The sequence below is a fragment of the Polypterus senegalus genome, chromosome 2 (assembly GCF_016835505.1).
Source record: "Polypterus senegalus isolate Bchr_013 chromosome 2, ASM1683550v1, whole genome shotgun sequence".
In the NCBI taxonomy this organism is placed as follows: domain Eukaryota; kingdom Metazoa; phylum Chordata; class Cladistia; order Polypteriformes; family Polypteridae; genus Polypterus; species Polypterus senegalus.
In genome coordinates, this window is record NC_053155.1 from 206,982,849 (window position 1) to 207,000,195 (window position 17,347).

At 37.9% G+C, this 17,347-nt stretch overlaps 1 protein-coding gene across 1 annotated transcript in view; it reads left to right on the top strand.

Moving 5' to 3' along the window:
* Window positions 1-17,347, top strand: part of wdfy2 (WD repeat and FYVE domain containing 2) — a 95,923-nt gene that overhangs the window by 20,553 nt on the left and 58,023 nt on the right. Inside the window, exons 3-4 of the mRNA XM_039745223.1 lie at window positions 3,851-3,924; window positions 13,188-13,242. Of these exons, the coding sequence (XP_039601157.1) occupies window positions 3,851-3,924; window positions 13,188-13,242 (129 nt within the window). The remainder of the gene's footprint in view (window positions 1-3,850; window positions 3,925-13,187; window positions 13,243-17,347) is intronic.

Genomic DNA, 17,347 nt, shown 5'->3' on the forward strand with positions numbered 1-17,347 from the left:
ATTCAGAGAGCTGTAATATCACAAATGTAATGGACTCTGTGTCCAGTTGGAGGAAGAGAGCCAGTTTAAGAAGCAAGTAGTGATTCACACACATAGATCACATACGAGTAGAAGATCAAATACAAAACAAAGCATTTAACGTGCTACTTTAATTACGATGTAATTTTGAGAAACTGGTTAATTAAACGATTTTAAGATGAAGTTTATAATGTTCTACTAAATGACAAAATAAACTACGTGATTAAAGTGGAAAATTCGAGATTAAAGTTGACATTTCGTGCTTTTTCCCCACCGTGTGCCTTTTTTCTCTGTACCCTAATAAGCTTTCATATGACACTCAGACAGTGGGCTTACAACTCTTCTTTTCACGGCAACTTTGATATGTGACTTCTTTTTTATTTCCGGCACTGTGCGATTTTGTGAATGTGAGCTTTCAAGTTTCTCCAACACGCTATGTCACTCGATCAGCTTCATTTTGTTGATTATACCACGGCTTATTTGAACAAATAGTATGTTTTTCCTTTGCCTCCACTTGGTATTCGCTGAAATTCTTATATTTTCCCCGTGCTTTTCCCATTGTCTTTTCACGGAAGGCTGCGCTTAAGGGCGATTTATATTGATTTGCATATTCAAATAGGTGTAATTCTGGGAGGATTTGGGGCGTTACAAAATGCACGTGCACGAGCGTTAGTTTTCACGCTGATCGGGATTTATGTAACGAAAGAACGTGGAAGTTGGAGTACGCACAGATTCCTGCATCTGGATTTTTCTGTGCGTAAGCACATTTCGGCTTTTGTGCTTACGCCATGTTATAGTGCGAGTTCTACGCACGGCATTATACATGAGGCCCCTGGACTTTGTATTAAAAGTGATGGTACCAGGGATCACTGTAACATTGAGAATGTGTCTGTAGTGATTAGATTTGTCCAGATCTCCATCCCTGAAGAACACCTGATTGGCTTTATTGAACTGATTCAGCTTGATGCTGAATATATTTGTAACCAAATTCAGTCACATCTCTCTGAGCTAGGTTACAGCCCAGACAATTTAGTGTGTCAGTGTTTTGATGCCATGTCTGGGGCAAGGCGTGGTGTCCAGGCTTTGTTACAAAACAAAGTTGGTAAGTACATTCCATATGTAAACTGCTACAACCACCAGCTCCATTTAGCAGTGATACATGCAATGGAATCAGAACCTCTGGCTAAGAAGTTCTTTGGCTAGTCAGATTCATTGAACACATTTTGCCACAGACATTATGTTTCACCCACATACAATGCAGCCCCACTGAAAAGACTTCTAGAAATACGATGGACCAGTCATTATGACATCACAAAGTCCATTGTGAACAATGAGGAAGCTATAAGGGGGATTCTCTCAGAGGTAGCAGAGGCTGACACTGCCCCTTTTGACATTTGCATAGAGGCATGTGGTCTTTTGACCCAATGAAAAAAGCAGATTTTCTTCAATACAGGAAAATTCCTCCTTCATGTGCTTGGTGTGCTGAAACCAGCCAATGCAATTCTACAGGCACATGCAGTGGATTTGTGCACTGCTGGGGAGGTGGTGACAGCTTCACTGGCCACACTGAAGGAGATGAGATACCACTCATTCTAGGAGGAGCATCTCTCTCAGTGTGAAAGTAGGCCTACCAATTCGCTCAAAAGGAAACAGAAAGTTAACTCACAGCTTGATGATAGTATTGTCATGTCTACGCTTGGGCATGGTGACTCTGATGAACAAATTGCTCCTAATCAGACTTTTAAAAGGGCTATGTTCAGCATTCTTGATAGAGCTATTGTGGAAATGTAGACAAGATTCTCGCAGAGAAATGTTGAAGTATTGAGGGCCACATCGCTTCTCCTGCCAAAATCAGAATTATTTCTTGATCATTCTCGCCTGAAACCTCTTCAGGCACTTGCAGGGACAGAGCAAAACAGCATGAGCTTGCAAAATGAAATGGCTGTGGCAAAAACAATGTTGATCAATAAACTGCCAGCTGATGCTAATCTCTCTGAGGCATGCAAACGCATTCAGCAGTACAAAGAGGCCTTCCCTATGTTGCATTCGCTATGTGTCACAGCACTCATCATTGGTGTGTCTTCAGCTGCATGCGAAAGCTCTTTCTCTACTTTGAACCGCATTCTCACTCCACTCCCGAACAATGCTGCATTCAAGGAAGAGAAATTTAGTCATTCTAGCACATGAGAAAAACATCACAGAACATCTAGACATGAATGAATTTATTTCAGAATTTGCCAAGAGTAACCGCAGACTGGTCCTGTAGATAATATCCAGGTTAAACACTGGAAACTAATATCCTATTGCCTTCCTAATGACTACAATGAGCCCTGTTTCTGTTCTTGCTCTCATATGTTGTATACATTTGACTTTACTGATATTTACCTTGTAGATGTAGTTCTATATTTGTTCACAAAAAATAATAATACAAGTTATATTGCCTCTGTTAATTTTATTGAACAATAGGTTATGATTTATGCCACAATTTTTGCTTTTATATGTTATTTAAAACTATGTTGTTGTTATTATTTGACCCCCCTACAAAAATGGGGATGGATGGATGGATATTTTTTGGGCCCTCAGACTATTAAGAAAAAAAACTTCACTGGTCTGGTGAAACCAATATTGATCTAGTTGACCTCATTTCTAATTGTCCTGTCTGAAGACAAACCAGACACCACTCATTACTTGTGCGATACTTTTCCACTGTGGAGGCAACATCATGCTTTGGGTTTGTTTCCCAATTGCAGGGACTGGTAGACTAGACAGCATTGAGGGAAAACCGAACAGGAGGGAAAACTGAACAGTGCAAAGTACATAGATACACTTAATGAAAAAATACTCCTGTGTACTCTGGACCTCAGACTAGACCGAAAGTTCAGTATTCAAAAGGATAATGAACCTAAGCACAAAGCAAAGAAAACACAGGAGTGGTTTCGGGACTGCCAGAGCCTGGGCTTGAACCCAAGCAAACATCTCTGGAAAGACCTGAAAACAGATGTGCATTGATAGTGTCCATCCAGCCTGACAGAGCCTGAGATGAGCCGCAAAGGGCAAAAAATCCCTAAATCCAGGTGTGCAAAATCTGTCATGCCAGGTTCCAATGGTGCTTTAAACAAAGTACGTAGTAAAGGGTCTGATTATGTTTTCAATGAAGTATTTTACTTTTTTTATTTTTAATAAATTTGCAAAACAATTGAAAATCCTGTTTTTACTTTGCAGTGCTACATTTTGAACGTTGCTTGATGTGGAAAAAAATTAATTTACATGATTTTAGTATAAGGGTGCAGCATAACAAAATGTGAAAAGAGGTCTGAATACTTTCTGAATGAACTACATAAAGGAGAGCAAGTTGAGTAGAGTTCTGCAAAAGAGTAAAACACATTTACGTCTTTATTCTTTTAAGAGTATCACTCACCACACTTACACAGATGGGAGAACAATACCAACAACAAAGAAGAAAAGGCACGATCAGAAATTTCCTGGACTAACTCTTATATGATTAAAAGACATCTTTGTCAGTTCAGGGATTAGTCTTGATTTAGTAACTCAATTCATTCAGGCTGAATTAGCACTTCCTAAAACACAAAGGTAATTAAAACAGTTACTTAACATTTTAAAATTGGTGACTTATTGTTTTTCAGGGAAATGGGCATTGCCTGCCAACACGTATTTACATTCAGCAAGATAATTAATGAAGTGACAGCTTAGATCTAACAAAAGCAATGTGAAGAAAGTGGCTGATTGGGATTTTGTGTCCTGCTTGTTGTACAATTCTGTATATTAGTCTACAAACTGTACTCATACTTAGGCTTACTTATATTTTCCACAGTTCCCTGTTCCTGCATGTGTTTTAATCCTGAGACCAGAAGGCTGTCAGTGGGCATGGACAATGGACAGATCTCTGTAAGTACAGACAGTCAAGAAAACATTTTTCTTTATCAAAAAACAATGTCTAGAACATATATGTACACATTTTTATGCAAACAAATATTGCCATGCTTTGTAAAGAAAGCTTTGATACTTAAAAATGCATATAGCATAAGTAAGTTACAAAATACAGATGGTGCCAGGGTGTCTGAAGACTTGGGAGTACCTGAAAATCAAAATTGAGTAAAAACAAATGAAAACATGGTATAGAACTTTAAATGGCTCACTGCCCATGACTGGTTTAGCAAGAAAATATTTCAGCAGCCAAGGAACATCTCTCCACTGGCTGGGCACATCTAGCCCTTTTTTGATTACAGGAAATCTAACAGGGAGGGGAAATGCATACATCAGAGAAAGGGGCAGAGACTTTCATAAGAAACTACTAAATATGAGCCCTATGCAGTCAGTAATGCTTACTTACATTGTTTTTAGTGAAGTTGCAGAGTGCAACAGTGGATAGCAGAAAGTGTCAGACATTGCTGATACTGTGATGCAGTGCTCGTCTTGCAGAGGACCACTGCTTTATCCTAAAAATACTGTACTTCTTAATTTTAACTCTTAAATTATTTACTAAAACTGTATTGTAATTACACTTCTCTTTGTGACGAAACGTCTATTTTAGTGTTGCACACACAAGCATCTAAGTGTATCATTAATGTGATGCTGGTAAGAAGTACAAGGTTTAATTATTGCATACCTGTGCATGATGTGATTCATTACCTTAAGATAAGCAAGCTCTAACTGATAACATACTCTGTAGTTTAGTTTTTGGTAATTCCAACAGCTCGTAAGTGTTTCAAATTTGTTGTGTTTCGCAAAGTTCATACAGATTAAATTACTAGTACAGTTTTAATACTCTATCTGCACTGAAAACTCTCATCTACAAAAAAATAAACATAACCAACTTTTAATTATGGCAATGAACAACAGAAAGTCTGTTCAACTGCACAATCATTCACATACAGTAATTCACTCATGCATACTCAATATGAAATCGTCAAACAATCTAACAAAATTCATTTGGACTGAAAAAGAAAACCAGGATGCTTGGAAGCGATTTTCATAAAAAACTTAATTTTACATATAGTGAAGCAATCTTCTATATACTGACAAAGCTACTCTATGGGAAACTTACTCTTCAGCACCATGCTGCCAGGATAGACAGATATATATACATAGTTACACTAAATCAAACTTATTTAATTTTCCAGGGGGAAATTTAGCTTTACAGAAGATCAATACATATAGAAATATTCTAACAACCCACAATAATTACAAAAGAGAAGAATAAAAAAAACTTCAGATCTGACTTAAAATAAGAGAGCAGTCACAGCAACACATTATAAAGATGCATTTCCATAGGTATAAAGGAGCCCTAGTAGTGTTTCCTGACACACAACTGGCTAAAAGTAATCAATGATTGTGTTACAGAGAGGACGTGCAGTGATGTTTATAATGGCACTCTATTTTGTCTCCTCCACTACTACCTCCAGCGAGTGGTGAGTGTGTCCCATAGCTGAGCTTGTGTTCTTACTTGTTGATTCGGTGGTCCTCTCTTGAAGTGATGTTACCAGCCAGCACACCACAGCTTAGAAAATAGCACTGTCTGGATGGTTGGATGGATTGATAGAACGAACTTTATTTCTCCCTGGGGCAAATTTTGGCTTTTTACAGAAGCTCTTAAATAAATACATAAATAGGTAGATACGTAAGTAAATAAATAAATATACACACAGACCTCAGTCTGAACACACACTGGAATAAAAGGAAAACATCAAAACAAAGAAAAATTCTGACATGGCTGTCACACTCACATTTAGGCATTATGCAGATGTACTGCTGTTGGTATAAAGGAGCCCCAGTGGCGTTTCATGACACACTTCTGCTGAATAATTTGTTGGCTGAAAGTCCTCAGTGTTGCTATGTCAGAGAGAGGATGTGCAGCATTGTTCAGAATGGCACTCAGTTTTATTTTAATTCCCTCCTTTGCTACTACCTCCAAGGGGTCCAGAGTGCATTCTATAATCAAGCTTGGCCCTTTTAATTAGATTGTTGACTTTGCAGGCCTCTCTTGAGGTAATATTACCTGCCTAGCACACCACAGAATTGAAAATCACACTGGCCATCACAGAGTTTAGGATGTGAAGGATGTCACTTCTCATATTAAAGGAACACAGTCTCCTAAGGGAAAAAGAGCCTGCTCTACTCTTCCTTATATAGTTCCTCTGTGTTCTGAGACCAGACTAACCTATCATTAATGTGGATCCCAAAGTACTTGTAGGAGTGCACCACCTCAACATTCAATCCTTGAACGGTGACCGGACATAGAGTTTCTTTGGTGTGGCAAAAGTCAAAAACGGATTCCTTGGCTTTACTGATGTAGACAAAACTCTTTGCACCAAGAAATAAATTTTTCCGCCTGATTCCTGTACTCTGTCTCATTCCCTTTAACAGTAAACCCCATAAGTGCAGAATCATCTGAGAATTTCTGCAGGTGACATGACGTGGTGTTATATTTATAGTCTGAAGTGTACATAGTATAGAGAAATGGAGACAGGACTATTCCATCAGGAGCTTCAGTGTTGCACACATTCGTATCAGAACCATAGTCCTTGGATCTCACAAACTGTGGCCTGCCCAAAAGATAGTCTATTATCCATGACACCATAAGCTTATCCATCTTCATATCTCTGAGTTTACCCATTAACATGAATGGCTAGAAGGTATTGAAGGTGCTGGAGAAACATAAAAGAAGCAAAAAACATAATCCTCACAGTGCTGCCAGCTTTCTCCAGGTGGGAATAAGCATTGTGGAGCAGATAGATAATTGCATTCACTACTCCAATCTTTGTCTAATAGGCAACCTGCAATGGGTCCAGGTGGTCTACCACAAGATGACACATATAGACCAGTCTCTCAAAGGTCTTCATGATGTGAGATGCAAGTGCGACTGGTCTATATCATTAGGTGAAGAGCCGCCGGCCTTCTTTGGAACAGAAACAATGCAGGATGTTTTCCACAGCAGTGGCAGTTTCTGAAGCTATGGGGCAGACTGAACAGGTGATAGAGGACACAACAAAGTTGATCAGCACAGGCATAAAGAACTCAAGGACTGACTCCATCTGGTAACCGCAGCTTTTCCTGTGTGTAGCTTCCTCAGTTGTTTCCTTACTTGGTCTTCAGTTATGGATAGTCCAAACTGGTAGTCAGAGGTGGACTTATCACTAGTCATTCCAGTTGATGTGGTAGGAGTTGTTGATGTAGTAGGGATGGTGTGAGGAGACCAGTCATCAGAAGAAGGTGGAAGTGGGAGGGAAAATTTAAAAATTGGTTCAGGGCATTAGCTTTGTCTACATCTGCTTTTAGCACGTGATCCCTTGATTGCTTGAGTCCAGTACCCAGCCCATTTCAGACATCCTTCATTTTATTCTTAGCAAGTTTGTTTTCTATTTTAGCTTTGTAAGCTTCCTTTCCTTCACTCAGCTTTTTCTTTAACACACACTCTACATCCTTCAGATCCTGTTACCGGATTTGAATGCTCTCTTTATCTCATTCAAGAGACCTTCTTAATTCCTTAGTAATCCATGACTTTTTTGGAAAGCAACATACTGTCTTTATGGGCAGCACAGTGTCAACACAAAAATTCATATAGTCTGTGATGAAGTGACAGAGTTCTCAATATTGTCTTCTTTTGACTCACACATTATTTCCCAGCCAGTCTATCATTTGGAAGCAGTCAATCAGAGTTATTTCGGCCTGCGGGCTCTACTTCATCACAATTCTGGCAGTAACAAGTTGCCACCCAATGACAGGCTTGCTGCTGGGAATAAGATGAATCAAGTTGTGGTCAGATTTGTCTAGAGGAGAAAGTTGATTACACTTAAAGGCATCTTTAACATTTGAATACAGCAGGTCCAGCTTGTTATTTCCTCTTGTGTAAAGGGTCACAAACTGATAGAAATTTGACATTATTTGTTCCCAAGGTCACATGGTTGAAGTCACCATATATTATAACTGCAGGGTCGGAATGAGTCATCATTAAAGTGCAAGTAACAGAATGAAGCATCTTTGTTGCTAGGTCCTCAGGGAGGAATATAAACATTAATAAGGATGATGTCATTTATCTCCCTGGGTAAATAATGTGGATGGATTCCAACAGCCAGAATTTCAATGTTTGAATTACAAGCTGTAGTTTTGACTGTAATATGCTACTTTCTGCATCCTTTCTTATTTATACAGATGACTAGTCCCCTTCCTGTCTTTTTTTTTTCTACAAAGCATGGGGTTTCTGTTTGCTTGAATAAGATGAAATCCATCTGGCATTAAAACAGTGTCAGGTATATTAGGTTTAAGCCAGCTCTCCATGAAGCACAAAATGTCACTGTGCTTGTATGCACTGTGCTCCGCTATAACTGCAGACAGTTCACCCATCTTATTTGATAGCAATCAAACATTTCCCATTAAAATGGATGGTAAACCACTTCGAAAGCATTTTCTCCTTGCTTGAACTCTTGTGCAGGCATGCCACCTTCTCCGTCAATAACCAGTTGGTTTTCCTAATGTTGAGCTTACAGACACTTCTTTTTGCACTAAGAAGCAAAGTTCTCCACTTGAGTCTTAATACTCGGATTCACCCCACCTCTTCAATACCTTCTATTAGCATAGATACAACTGAGAATGTCTGCAAGTGAAATGACATGGTGTTATATTTCAAGTCCAAGGTTTACATGATGAACAGAAAAGGTGACAGGACAGTTCCATATGGTGTTCCAGTGTTGCTTACATCCACATCACAGACACAATTCTTTAGCCTCACAAACTGCAGTTTGTCCATTATCCAGGACACCATAGGCTCATTCACCTGCACATCCCTGCACTTCTCTCATTAACAGCAGTGGGTCCAAATGGTCTTTCACAAGAGAACTCCTCACTTGGTTAGCAGTCATGAACAGCTCATAGTGATGGTCAAATGTGTACTCATCACTGGCCATGCTAGTTTAAGGGGTAGGTTTAAAAAACATACACGGCATTGTCGAAGCTGTAGCAATACTGTGAGGGGACTGGGGCATTAGCCTTGTCCAATTTCTGTTTCAACACCTTAGCCCTGGATCGCTTGAGTTCGGTAATTATGCTGTCTTTTATGAAAGTCTTTCATGCAACTGTATTTATTTTCTATTTTATCTTTGCAAGATTCCTTCCTTTCACTCTTTTTTTCTTTACAACTCTCTGTACACCTTTGAGAGCCCATTTGATACCAGATTTGAAAGCTGTTTTCTTATCATTCAGTAGACTTTTTAGCTCCTTAGTAATCCTGGGCTGCTTGTTTGGAAATGTGTGCACTGATTTCAACACAGAAGTTAATGTAGTCGGTGATGCAGTGACCAAGTTCCTTGGTTTCATTCTCATGTGACTTACACATCATTTCCCAGTCTGTCATTTACAAACAATCATTCAGAGCCATTTCAGCCTCCAGGGTTCACTTCCTCACTATCCTAGTGGCATAGGGTTGCCTTATAAGAGGTGGGTGTATGACAGATAAGAATGTGGTCAGTTTGGCATTAATGTGCTAGTAGCAGAGTTAATTATTTCTGTTGCTGCATCTCTTTTGGGAGACGGAGGAATATAAACATTAATCAGAATGATGCAACTTATCTTCTCAGGTAGATTATATAAAAAGTTCCTTCAGTCAATATTTAATTGTCTGGATTGCAAATTTTAGATTTAACTGTAATATGGTCCCTTTCTTTCAATTCCTTATTCACAGAGATGATCAGACACCCTGTTGCCCCTTTTCCACTCTGGCTGTAATTAGATGAAATTCATCCAGTAATAACATATTGTCAGGAATTTCAGGTTTAAACCAGCTCTTTCGTAATCCATAAAAGTATTGTGGCTCACTGTGAGAGTTCACAGTTCATCTATTTAATTTGAAAGAAAGTGAACATTGCCCATTACAGTGAATGATAGGCCAGTTCTGAATGCTTTCAGCCTTGCTTTTATTCACTTATCACTTTGTCACTTTACTCTCTCCATCTTCAAATGAACAGCTTCTGTGGTAAGGTAAAATGGAACTATTTAGGAGCTCAGAATCACAGTACTAGCAGCACATTATGGAAATATTTCATACACTCCACTTTTAATTTGTCAGTGTCTCTACCATTTTCAGGTCTTGCAGATGTATAATATTTTTTTTTCTTCCTGTGATTAGATCCAAGTATGCATCTTGTCAAAGAGGCAGTTTAGACAAGCTGATGTGGGGGTTTGTGATGAAAGCATCCATTAATACAACTTGTATTGGCTACTTTCTGTGCCAAGCCAGATCATAGCTAATCCTAAAATTTATAAAAACTAGTTACTGAAAGTTAAAAAACACAATGGAAAAGAAAAAATACAGACATTCTGTAAAAGGTTTCTCCCTACACAGTGCCTGGAAGAAAATTAAATATTAATTTGAAAACTAAATATGGTATTTACTTTGATTAAAAAAAAACAATATGAACTATGGCATGTATAATACACTAAAGGTACTGGAGTATGACATTAAAAATTCAAAAGAAAGGAAAATATGACTCAAATCCAATGTATGTTTTTATTATACTAATAGTAATAATAATAGCAGCTCACTAGTCAAAACAGAAAATGCAGGGAAGGCCTGGGATTGAACCTGCAACCTCTTGATTTAGAAGCAGCCATCCTTACTTCTAACCCAGCCATGTGATTGATAAGTGGGCTTCGGTTTTTAATATTGACAGCAACATGTAAATTGAATAATTTGGGTTTTTTTTTTGTGTTATACGCTTGAATAAAGGTGCACTTGTTTTGTTATACCTTTTGTGATAGTATTTATTTGATATTTTGACCAGTCTTTACACATTATACACTTCACATCAACACTCTATCAGTTATTACCATAACATAAAAAAGTTCCTGTTTTAGTGATGTGTTCAACATTTCTTGCATTGCATTTCCTGTCATCCTATATTTACCCAGATTGTCGTAGACACGGAACACACATAAAATGTACGTATTCCAAATAACAATATATAATTTACCCTATACAACTCCAGGCACCTCACAACCAGTGGGGGATGAGATAGCAGGCTGCTTGTGCTGATTGACACATTTGGAAAACAAAGACGCTGATGTGGAGGTGCAAAGGAATTTAAGGTGGCCCAGCATTATGACTTTTTTCGTAGGCTTCAGGGATTCTAATGTTAATTGTATCCAACTGCTAAAAACACTAAATGCTGAAGGGGAGAAATTAATTCAGGAAAACATTGCAGAGCTTAACCTGCATTTAAGACAAAACAGTTAAAATAGAAAATATAAATAACCAAAACACAGCTTAAGGTGAAATTTTGCAGTTTGTGTTATGTGGTTTTAGCCATAAGAGAACAACTAAGGAAGAGCTAAAAATAGCAAAGGTAAACTACAATATGCAAACAAAATAATAAATGAGCTTATTCAGCATTTTCTAAAGTTGCTAGCAGGGTTAAAAGGCTAAATGCAAGAAAACTGGCAAGACAAAAAACATTTAACAAAGACTGCTCAGAGAAGCTGGTGATTATAAATTGTTTGCTGCACTGAGCATTCACGTCAACAAACAATAACATAGAAGACAGCACTATTATACCAAAAAAGAAAATTATTTAAACAGTGTAAGTAATGACAGCAGGAATAAATAAAATATAAAAGGGTAAAATAACAAACACATCTGGGCCTCAGGGACTATATAGCCAAATAAGTGACTCTCTTCCCGGTGGAGTGCCTAGTCCACATACCCACTGAATACTTTTGCTATTCTACTCTCCCTCTTGCCTTCTTTCCTTGCACCACCTTAGCCCTTGTCTAAATCTTACTCCCACCTCCAATGTCACAGGTCTGTGGACCAAGGTAGTCTTTTAAAGTTCTGGCCCTGAACTTATTCTGGATAACTTTTTATAAACTAGTTTATATGAATGAGGGAAGACTGTGTTCTGCTAGTAAGAAAGAAATACATTAGATTGTGGAGGTAAATACCGTATATTATGTACCTTGACTTCCAGCAGTTTTTTGACGAGTTAACTCATGAGAGGCTAGTGATCAAAATATTAAAATCGGTGATCTAGGAAACATTTTGCTGCTAAGTGTAGAATTATTGTAGCATAAGTACAGAAAGTAACATGTTATGATGCAAGGACGTTTATAGTGTAGTCCATCTAGGATCAGTAAATTAAAATGTTAGTTAAGTTTTAAGGAAACATTATATACTACTGTAGGTGGATTAATAGATACACTAGATTTTAAAAAATCACCATAGATGAGGAACATATACATAACAAGTCATGTTTAATTTATTTAATTTATAACATTTAAATTAACACAACAATGAACAAAAATAAATTAAAAATACAGAGTAAGAACAGTTCTTTACAAATATGTACAGACTCTTGGCCCATTGTTTCAGGGAGATTTGCTCTGGTTAGTTGAATGACGCCTGTGCTCTGCCACTTTTACATAGTGACAAAGATTCTCAATCAGACTGAGATGAGGGCTTTGACAGGGCCATTGTACAGTAGAACAAATACCTTTTTGTCCTTGAGAGTCGTGAGAGGTGCTGATAGATTCCTTGAGTGTGAGGTATGATCTAAGAGGAAAGATTGATGATGAGCCTTTCTATTTTAAGCACAAGGGCTAAGAAAAGACATGATTACTCAAAAGTAGGAAGGACATGGTAGAGTCAATATTAGTGTTATTTTAAAACTGTTTTTCAAAAAGAACACCAGGGCAGTGACAGAACCTGGTTAATGGTGAATTCTGGCAAGTAAATTTAGTGTAAATGTAGTGAAGTATTTGTACATTCCTGGAACAAAAATTCATGTTCTTTATTAAAAAGAAGCAGCTTGGGGACATTCAGTTCTAAACTTGGCACTACTTTAAAAACTTTGGGTGAGGAGGAAATGACAAACCTTGATCTGCTGAAAATGTTTTTTAATATTCTTATGTACTTTAAGTTGCCATCTCATAATCAAATTATTTAACTTGTTTTACTCAATTAGTCACCTTTACCTGTATCAATAAATAGACCATCGCTAACTGGATTGTATACATTCATTGGCTAGCCTTGGTGTTATTTAATGTAGCCAATCAATAAGCCTGCAGTTTCACCACTCTGAAGGAAATGCATTTTGCACAATACCATGATGCCTATCCAAACATCATTTTTAATTATTTTATTTATATTTTGCATTTCTTTTCAGGAATTTGTTCTATCTGATGACTATAATAAAATGACTCAAGCCAGAAGTTACCAAGGTAAGAGCAACTTAAGCAAAGAGGATCTCAAAACAGGAAATATCCTTTCATTTCACCTCTTTCTGATCAAAATTCAAACTAACATCATATTCATAATCTCAGACCTTGAAATAGTGTAAAATGTTACCCATGTGCTTATGTTTGAAATTTGTTATTTTTAACCTTCTGGGAGTGGCTCATAGAGGACAAAGACCACCAATAAAAAAAACAAATATCAAAAATATTACATTTGGGATCAGTGACCTTGAAATATCATAAAACAGCACTACACATACTATATTACTGATACCCATTTTTTTCAAAGTTTTGACTCCTAATATCCCACTAAAGGGTTAACCCCTGGGGTCGACTGATGCAGCATGCACAGTTTCAAGTCCTTCTGATCATTTTTACTGAAGACATCTATTGGCTTACTATTTTCATAGGGGTGAAAATTCTTGTACAAAGTGTAGAATAAAACTGGGCCTGAAAATAAAGGTTATTAAGGTCTTGAGGGTCAAAAATAAGGGGGAACCCCAAAAAACATAAAAAACCTGCACATCAAGGTGAGCCAAATGGTATATCAGTCAGAGAGTGACATAGAAAAGTTTGGGCATCTTTACTTAACATGTCTCTTACTGTGAATAGTTAACATAAGATGAACTGATCACCAAAAGGCATACTGTTAAAGAGGACCCTTTTTTCAGCATTTTATGCAAGATTAGGGTATTGTTGTATTGTTTATGTTTTGTACAGTTGTACAGTGAAAAAGGGAAAGGAGCACCATGCACAATTATGGGTACCCCAAGATATCTGAGGTCTCAGATAACTTTTCCTAAGGTCTCAAATCTTAATTATTGCTCATTAGGGATATGGATTGTTCACAGTCATTGTAATGAAACCCCAGGTGATGCAAATTGCAAAGTTGTATAAAATCTCTGACTCCTCAAACCTTGTCCTAACAACCAGCAGCCATGGGCTCCTCTAAGTAGCCACCTAGCACTCTGAAAATAAAGTAATTAATGTCCACAAAGCAGGAGAAAGCTGCAAGAAGGCAGCAAAGCATTTTCAGGTAGCCATTTCCTCAGTTCATAATGTCATTAAGATATGGCCGTTAACAGGAATGGTAGAGGTCAAGAAGACCAAGAAAACTTTCTGAAAGACCTGCTCGTTGAATTGCTATAGAGGCAAATAAAAGCCCACATTTGACTACAAAAGACCTTCAGGCAGATTTAGCAGAGTCTGGAGTGGTGGTGCACTGTTCTAATGGGCAGTGATGCCTGAACAAATATGACCTTCATGGTAGAATCCGCAGAAGAAAACCTTTTCTGCATCCTAGCCACAAAATTCAGTGCCTTAAGTTTGTAAATGAGCATCTAAATAAGCCTATAATGATGCATTTTGGAAACAAGTCCTGTAGACTGATAAAGTCACACCATGTGCAAAGGTATGTTTTAAGAAAAAAAGAGTGCTGTAATTCCAGAAAAAGAGCACCTCTCCAACTATTAAGTGTGGAGGTGGATCAGTCACGCTTTTGGTTTGTGGTGCAGCCAGTGGTACAGGGAACATGTCTGTGCTAGAGGAAAGAATGGATTCAAATAAACACCAGCAAATTCTGGAAGCAAACATCACACCATATGCCAAAAAGTTGAAGTTAAAAAGAGGATGAGTCCCAAGACAACAATCAGAAACACACCTCAAAATCTATGATGGAATACCTCAAGAGGCACAAGATGATGGTTTTGCCATGGCCCTCATAGTCCACCGACCTAAACATCGTTGACAATCTGTGGATAGATCTCAAAAGAGCAGTGCATGCAAGACGGCTCAAGAATCTTGCAGAATTAGAAGCCCTTTTGTAAGGACGAATGGGTGAAAATACCCCAAGTAAGAACTGAAAGACACTTAGCTGGCTACAAAAAGCATTTACAAGCTGTGGTACTTGCCAAAGGGAGTGTTACGAAGAACTGAGAATGTCGAGTGCTGAAACATTTGCCTAAGGCCCTTGTAATTTTTTTTTATCATTTTGTACCTGTGAATGATAGACAAAAAAATAATAATTTTGCTTATAATATTAAAGAAATATGTCATCTTTAACCTTTATCCCTTTTGGTGATCACGTCATCTTCTGCTCACTTAACTATTCACAGTAGCAGACATTATAAGCAAGGGGGCCCAAACTTTTGCATGCCACTGTATGTGGAGGCTTCCTTGTAACAGTGAATCAAGAGGCGTAAAATAATTAATGTCATTTTTATGAGCACAAAATATATACAGTAGCCTATATATATTCCTACTGTATTTGTTTATACAAGTAATATTTAACTCAGTACATGGAGTTCTACAGGTTGTTAGTATATCTAATTTGTGATGCTTATTGAACCAGCATAATTTATCTTACTGCTTTCTGGGCTCAGTCTGAAGAATCTAAATACTTTCATTGTTTGTGGTTTAAAATTTTAGAAAGCCACAGTTTTATTCAATAATTTGCTTTCAGATAATTTTGTTGTGGCTCTTGTACCTGACATGAGTGTTTTCTAAATAGCTTTTAAAACTGAGAAATCAATGGAAAAAGACTCAATTTTTAAATTAGCCTAAAGAGGACCTGCTCGCAAGCCTGTTCATTGGAAATTGACCAGCAGTTTAGAAATCCGGTTTATTTGGTTATTAAAGACCTAGCAAAAGAGCATATGTAGCCACCTGGACCACTGTGTCACAACACTCCTTCACATTGCAAGCTTTTACTGAATTCTGCAGCTGATTGGAGGATTAAGAAAAAATCAAAACGAAACTAAGGAGTTTAGTTAAAACTGGGAATTATTATTAAGAGAGAACCATCAACTATCATGATCATCCTTGAGCTGAGCAACCTCACATGATATACTCTACTCAGTTTAAAGAAGAAAAATTGAATGTTTGCATTCCTGTCAGTCAATCATACTTTTTTATAGTTTTGAAGTTTAGCGGTGGTTTTTATAATAAATTTGGCTATTCCAAATGAATAGTCTATACATATTACTTATACAGTGGGATGCAAAAGTTTGGGCAACCTTGTTAATAGTCATTATTTTCCTGTATAAATCGTTAGTTGTTACGATAAAAAATGTCAGTTAAATATATCATATAGGAGACACACACACAGTGATATTTGAGAAGTGAAGTGAAGTTTATTGGATTTACAGAAAGTGTGCAATAATTGTTCAAACAAAATCAGGCAGGTGCATAAATTTGGGCACCATTGTCAGTTTGTTGGTTCCAAAACTTTTAGAACTAATTATTGGAACTCAAATTGGCTTGGTAAGCTCAGTGACCCCTGACCTACATACACAGGTGAATCCTATAATGAGAAAGAGTATTTAAGGGGGTCAATTGTAAGTTTCCCTCCTCCTTTAATTTTCTCTGAAGAGTAGCAACATGGGGATCACAAAACAACTCTCAAATGACCTGAAGACAAAGATTGTTCACCATCATGGTTTAGGGGAAGGATACAGAAAGCTGTCTGTTTCCACAGTTAGGAACATATTGAGGAAATGGAAAACCACAGGCTCAGTTCAAGTTAAGGCTCGAAGTGGCAGACCAAGAAAGATTTCGGATAGACAGAAGCGACGAATGGTGAGAACAGTCAGAGTCAACCCACAGACCAGCACCAAAGACCTACAACATCATCTTGCAGCAGATGGAGTCACTGTGCATCGCTCAACCATTCGCACTTTACACAAGGAGATGCTGTATGCGAGAGTGATGCAGAGGAAGCCTTTTCTCCACCCAGAGCACAAACAGAGCCGCTTGATGTATGCTCAAGCACATTTGGACAAGCCAGCTTCATTTTGGAATAAGGTGCTGTGGAGTGATGAAACTAAAATTGAGTTATTTGGGCATAACAATGGGCGTTATGCATGAAGGAAAAAGAACACAGCATTTCAAGAAAAACACCTGCTACCTACAGTAAAATATGGTGGTGGTTCCATCATGCTGTAGGGCTGTGTGGCCAGTGCAGGGACTGGGAATCTTGTCAAAGTTGAAGGACGCATGGATTCCACTCAGTATCAGCAGATTCTGGAGACCAATGTCCAGGAATCAGTGACAAAGCTGAAGCTGCGCCGGGGCTGGATCTTTCAACAAGACA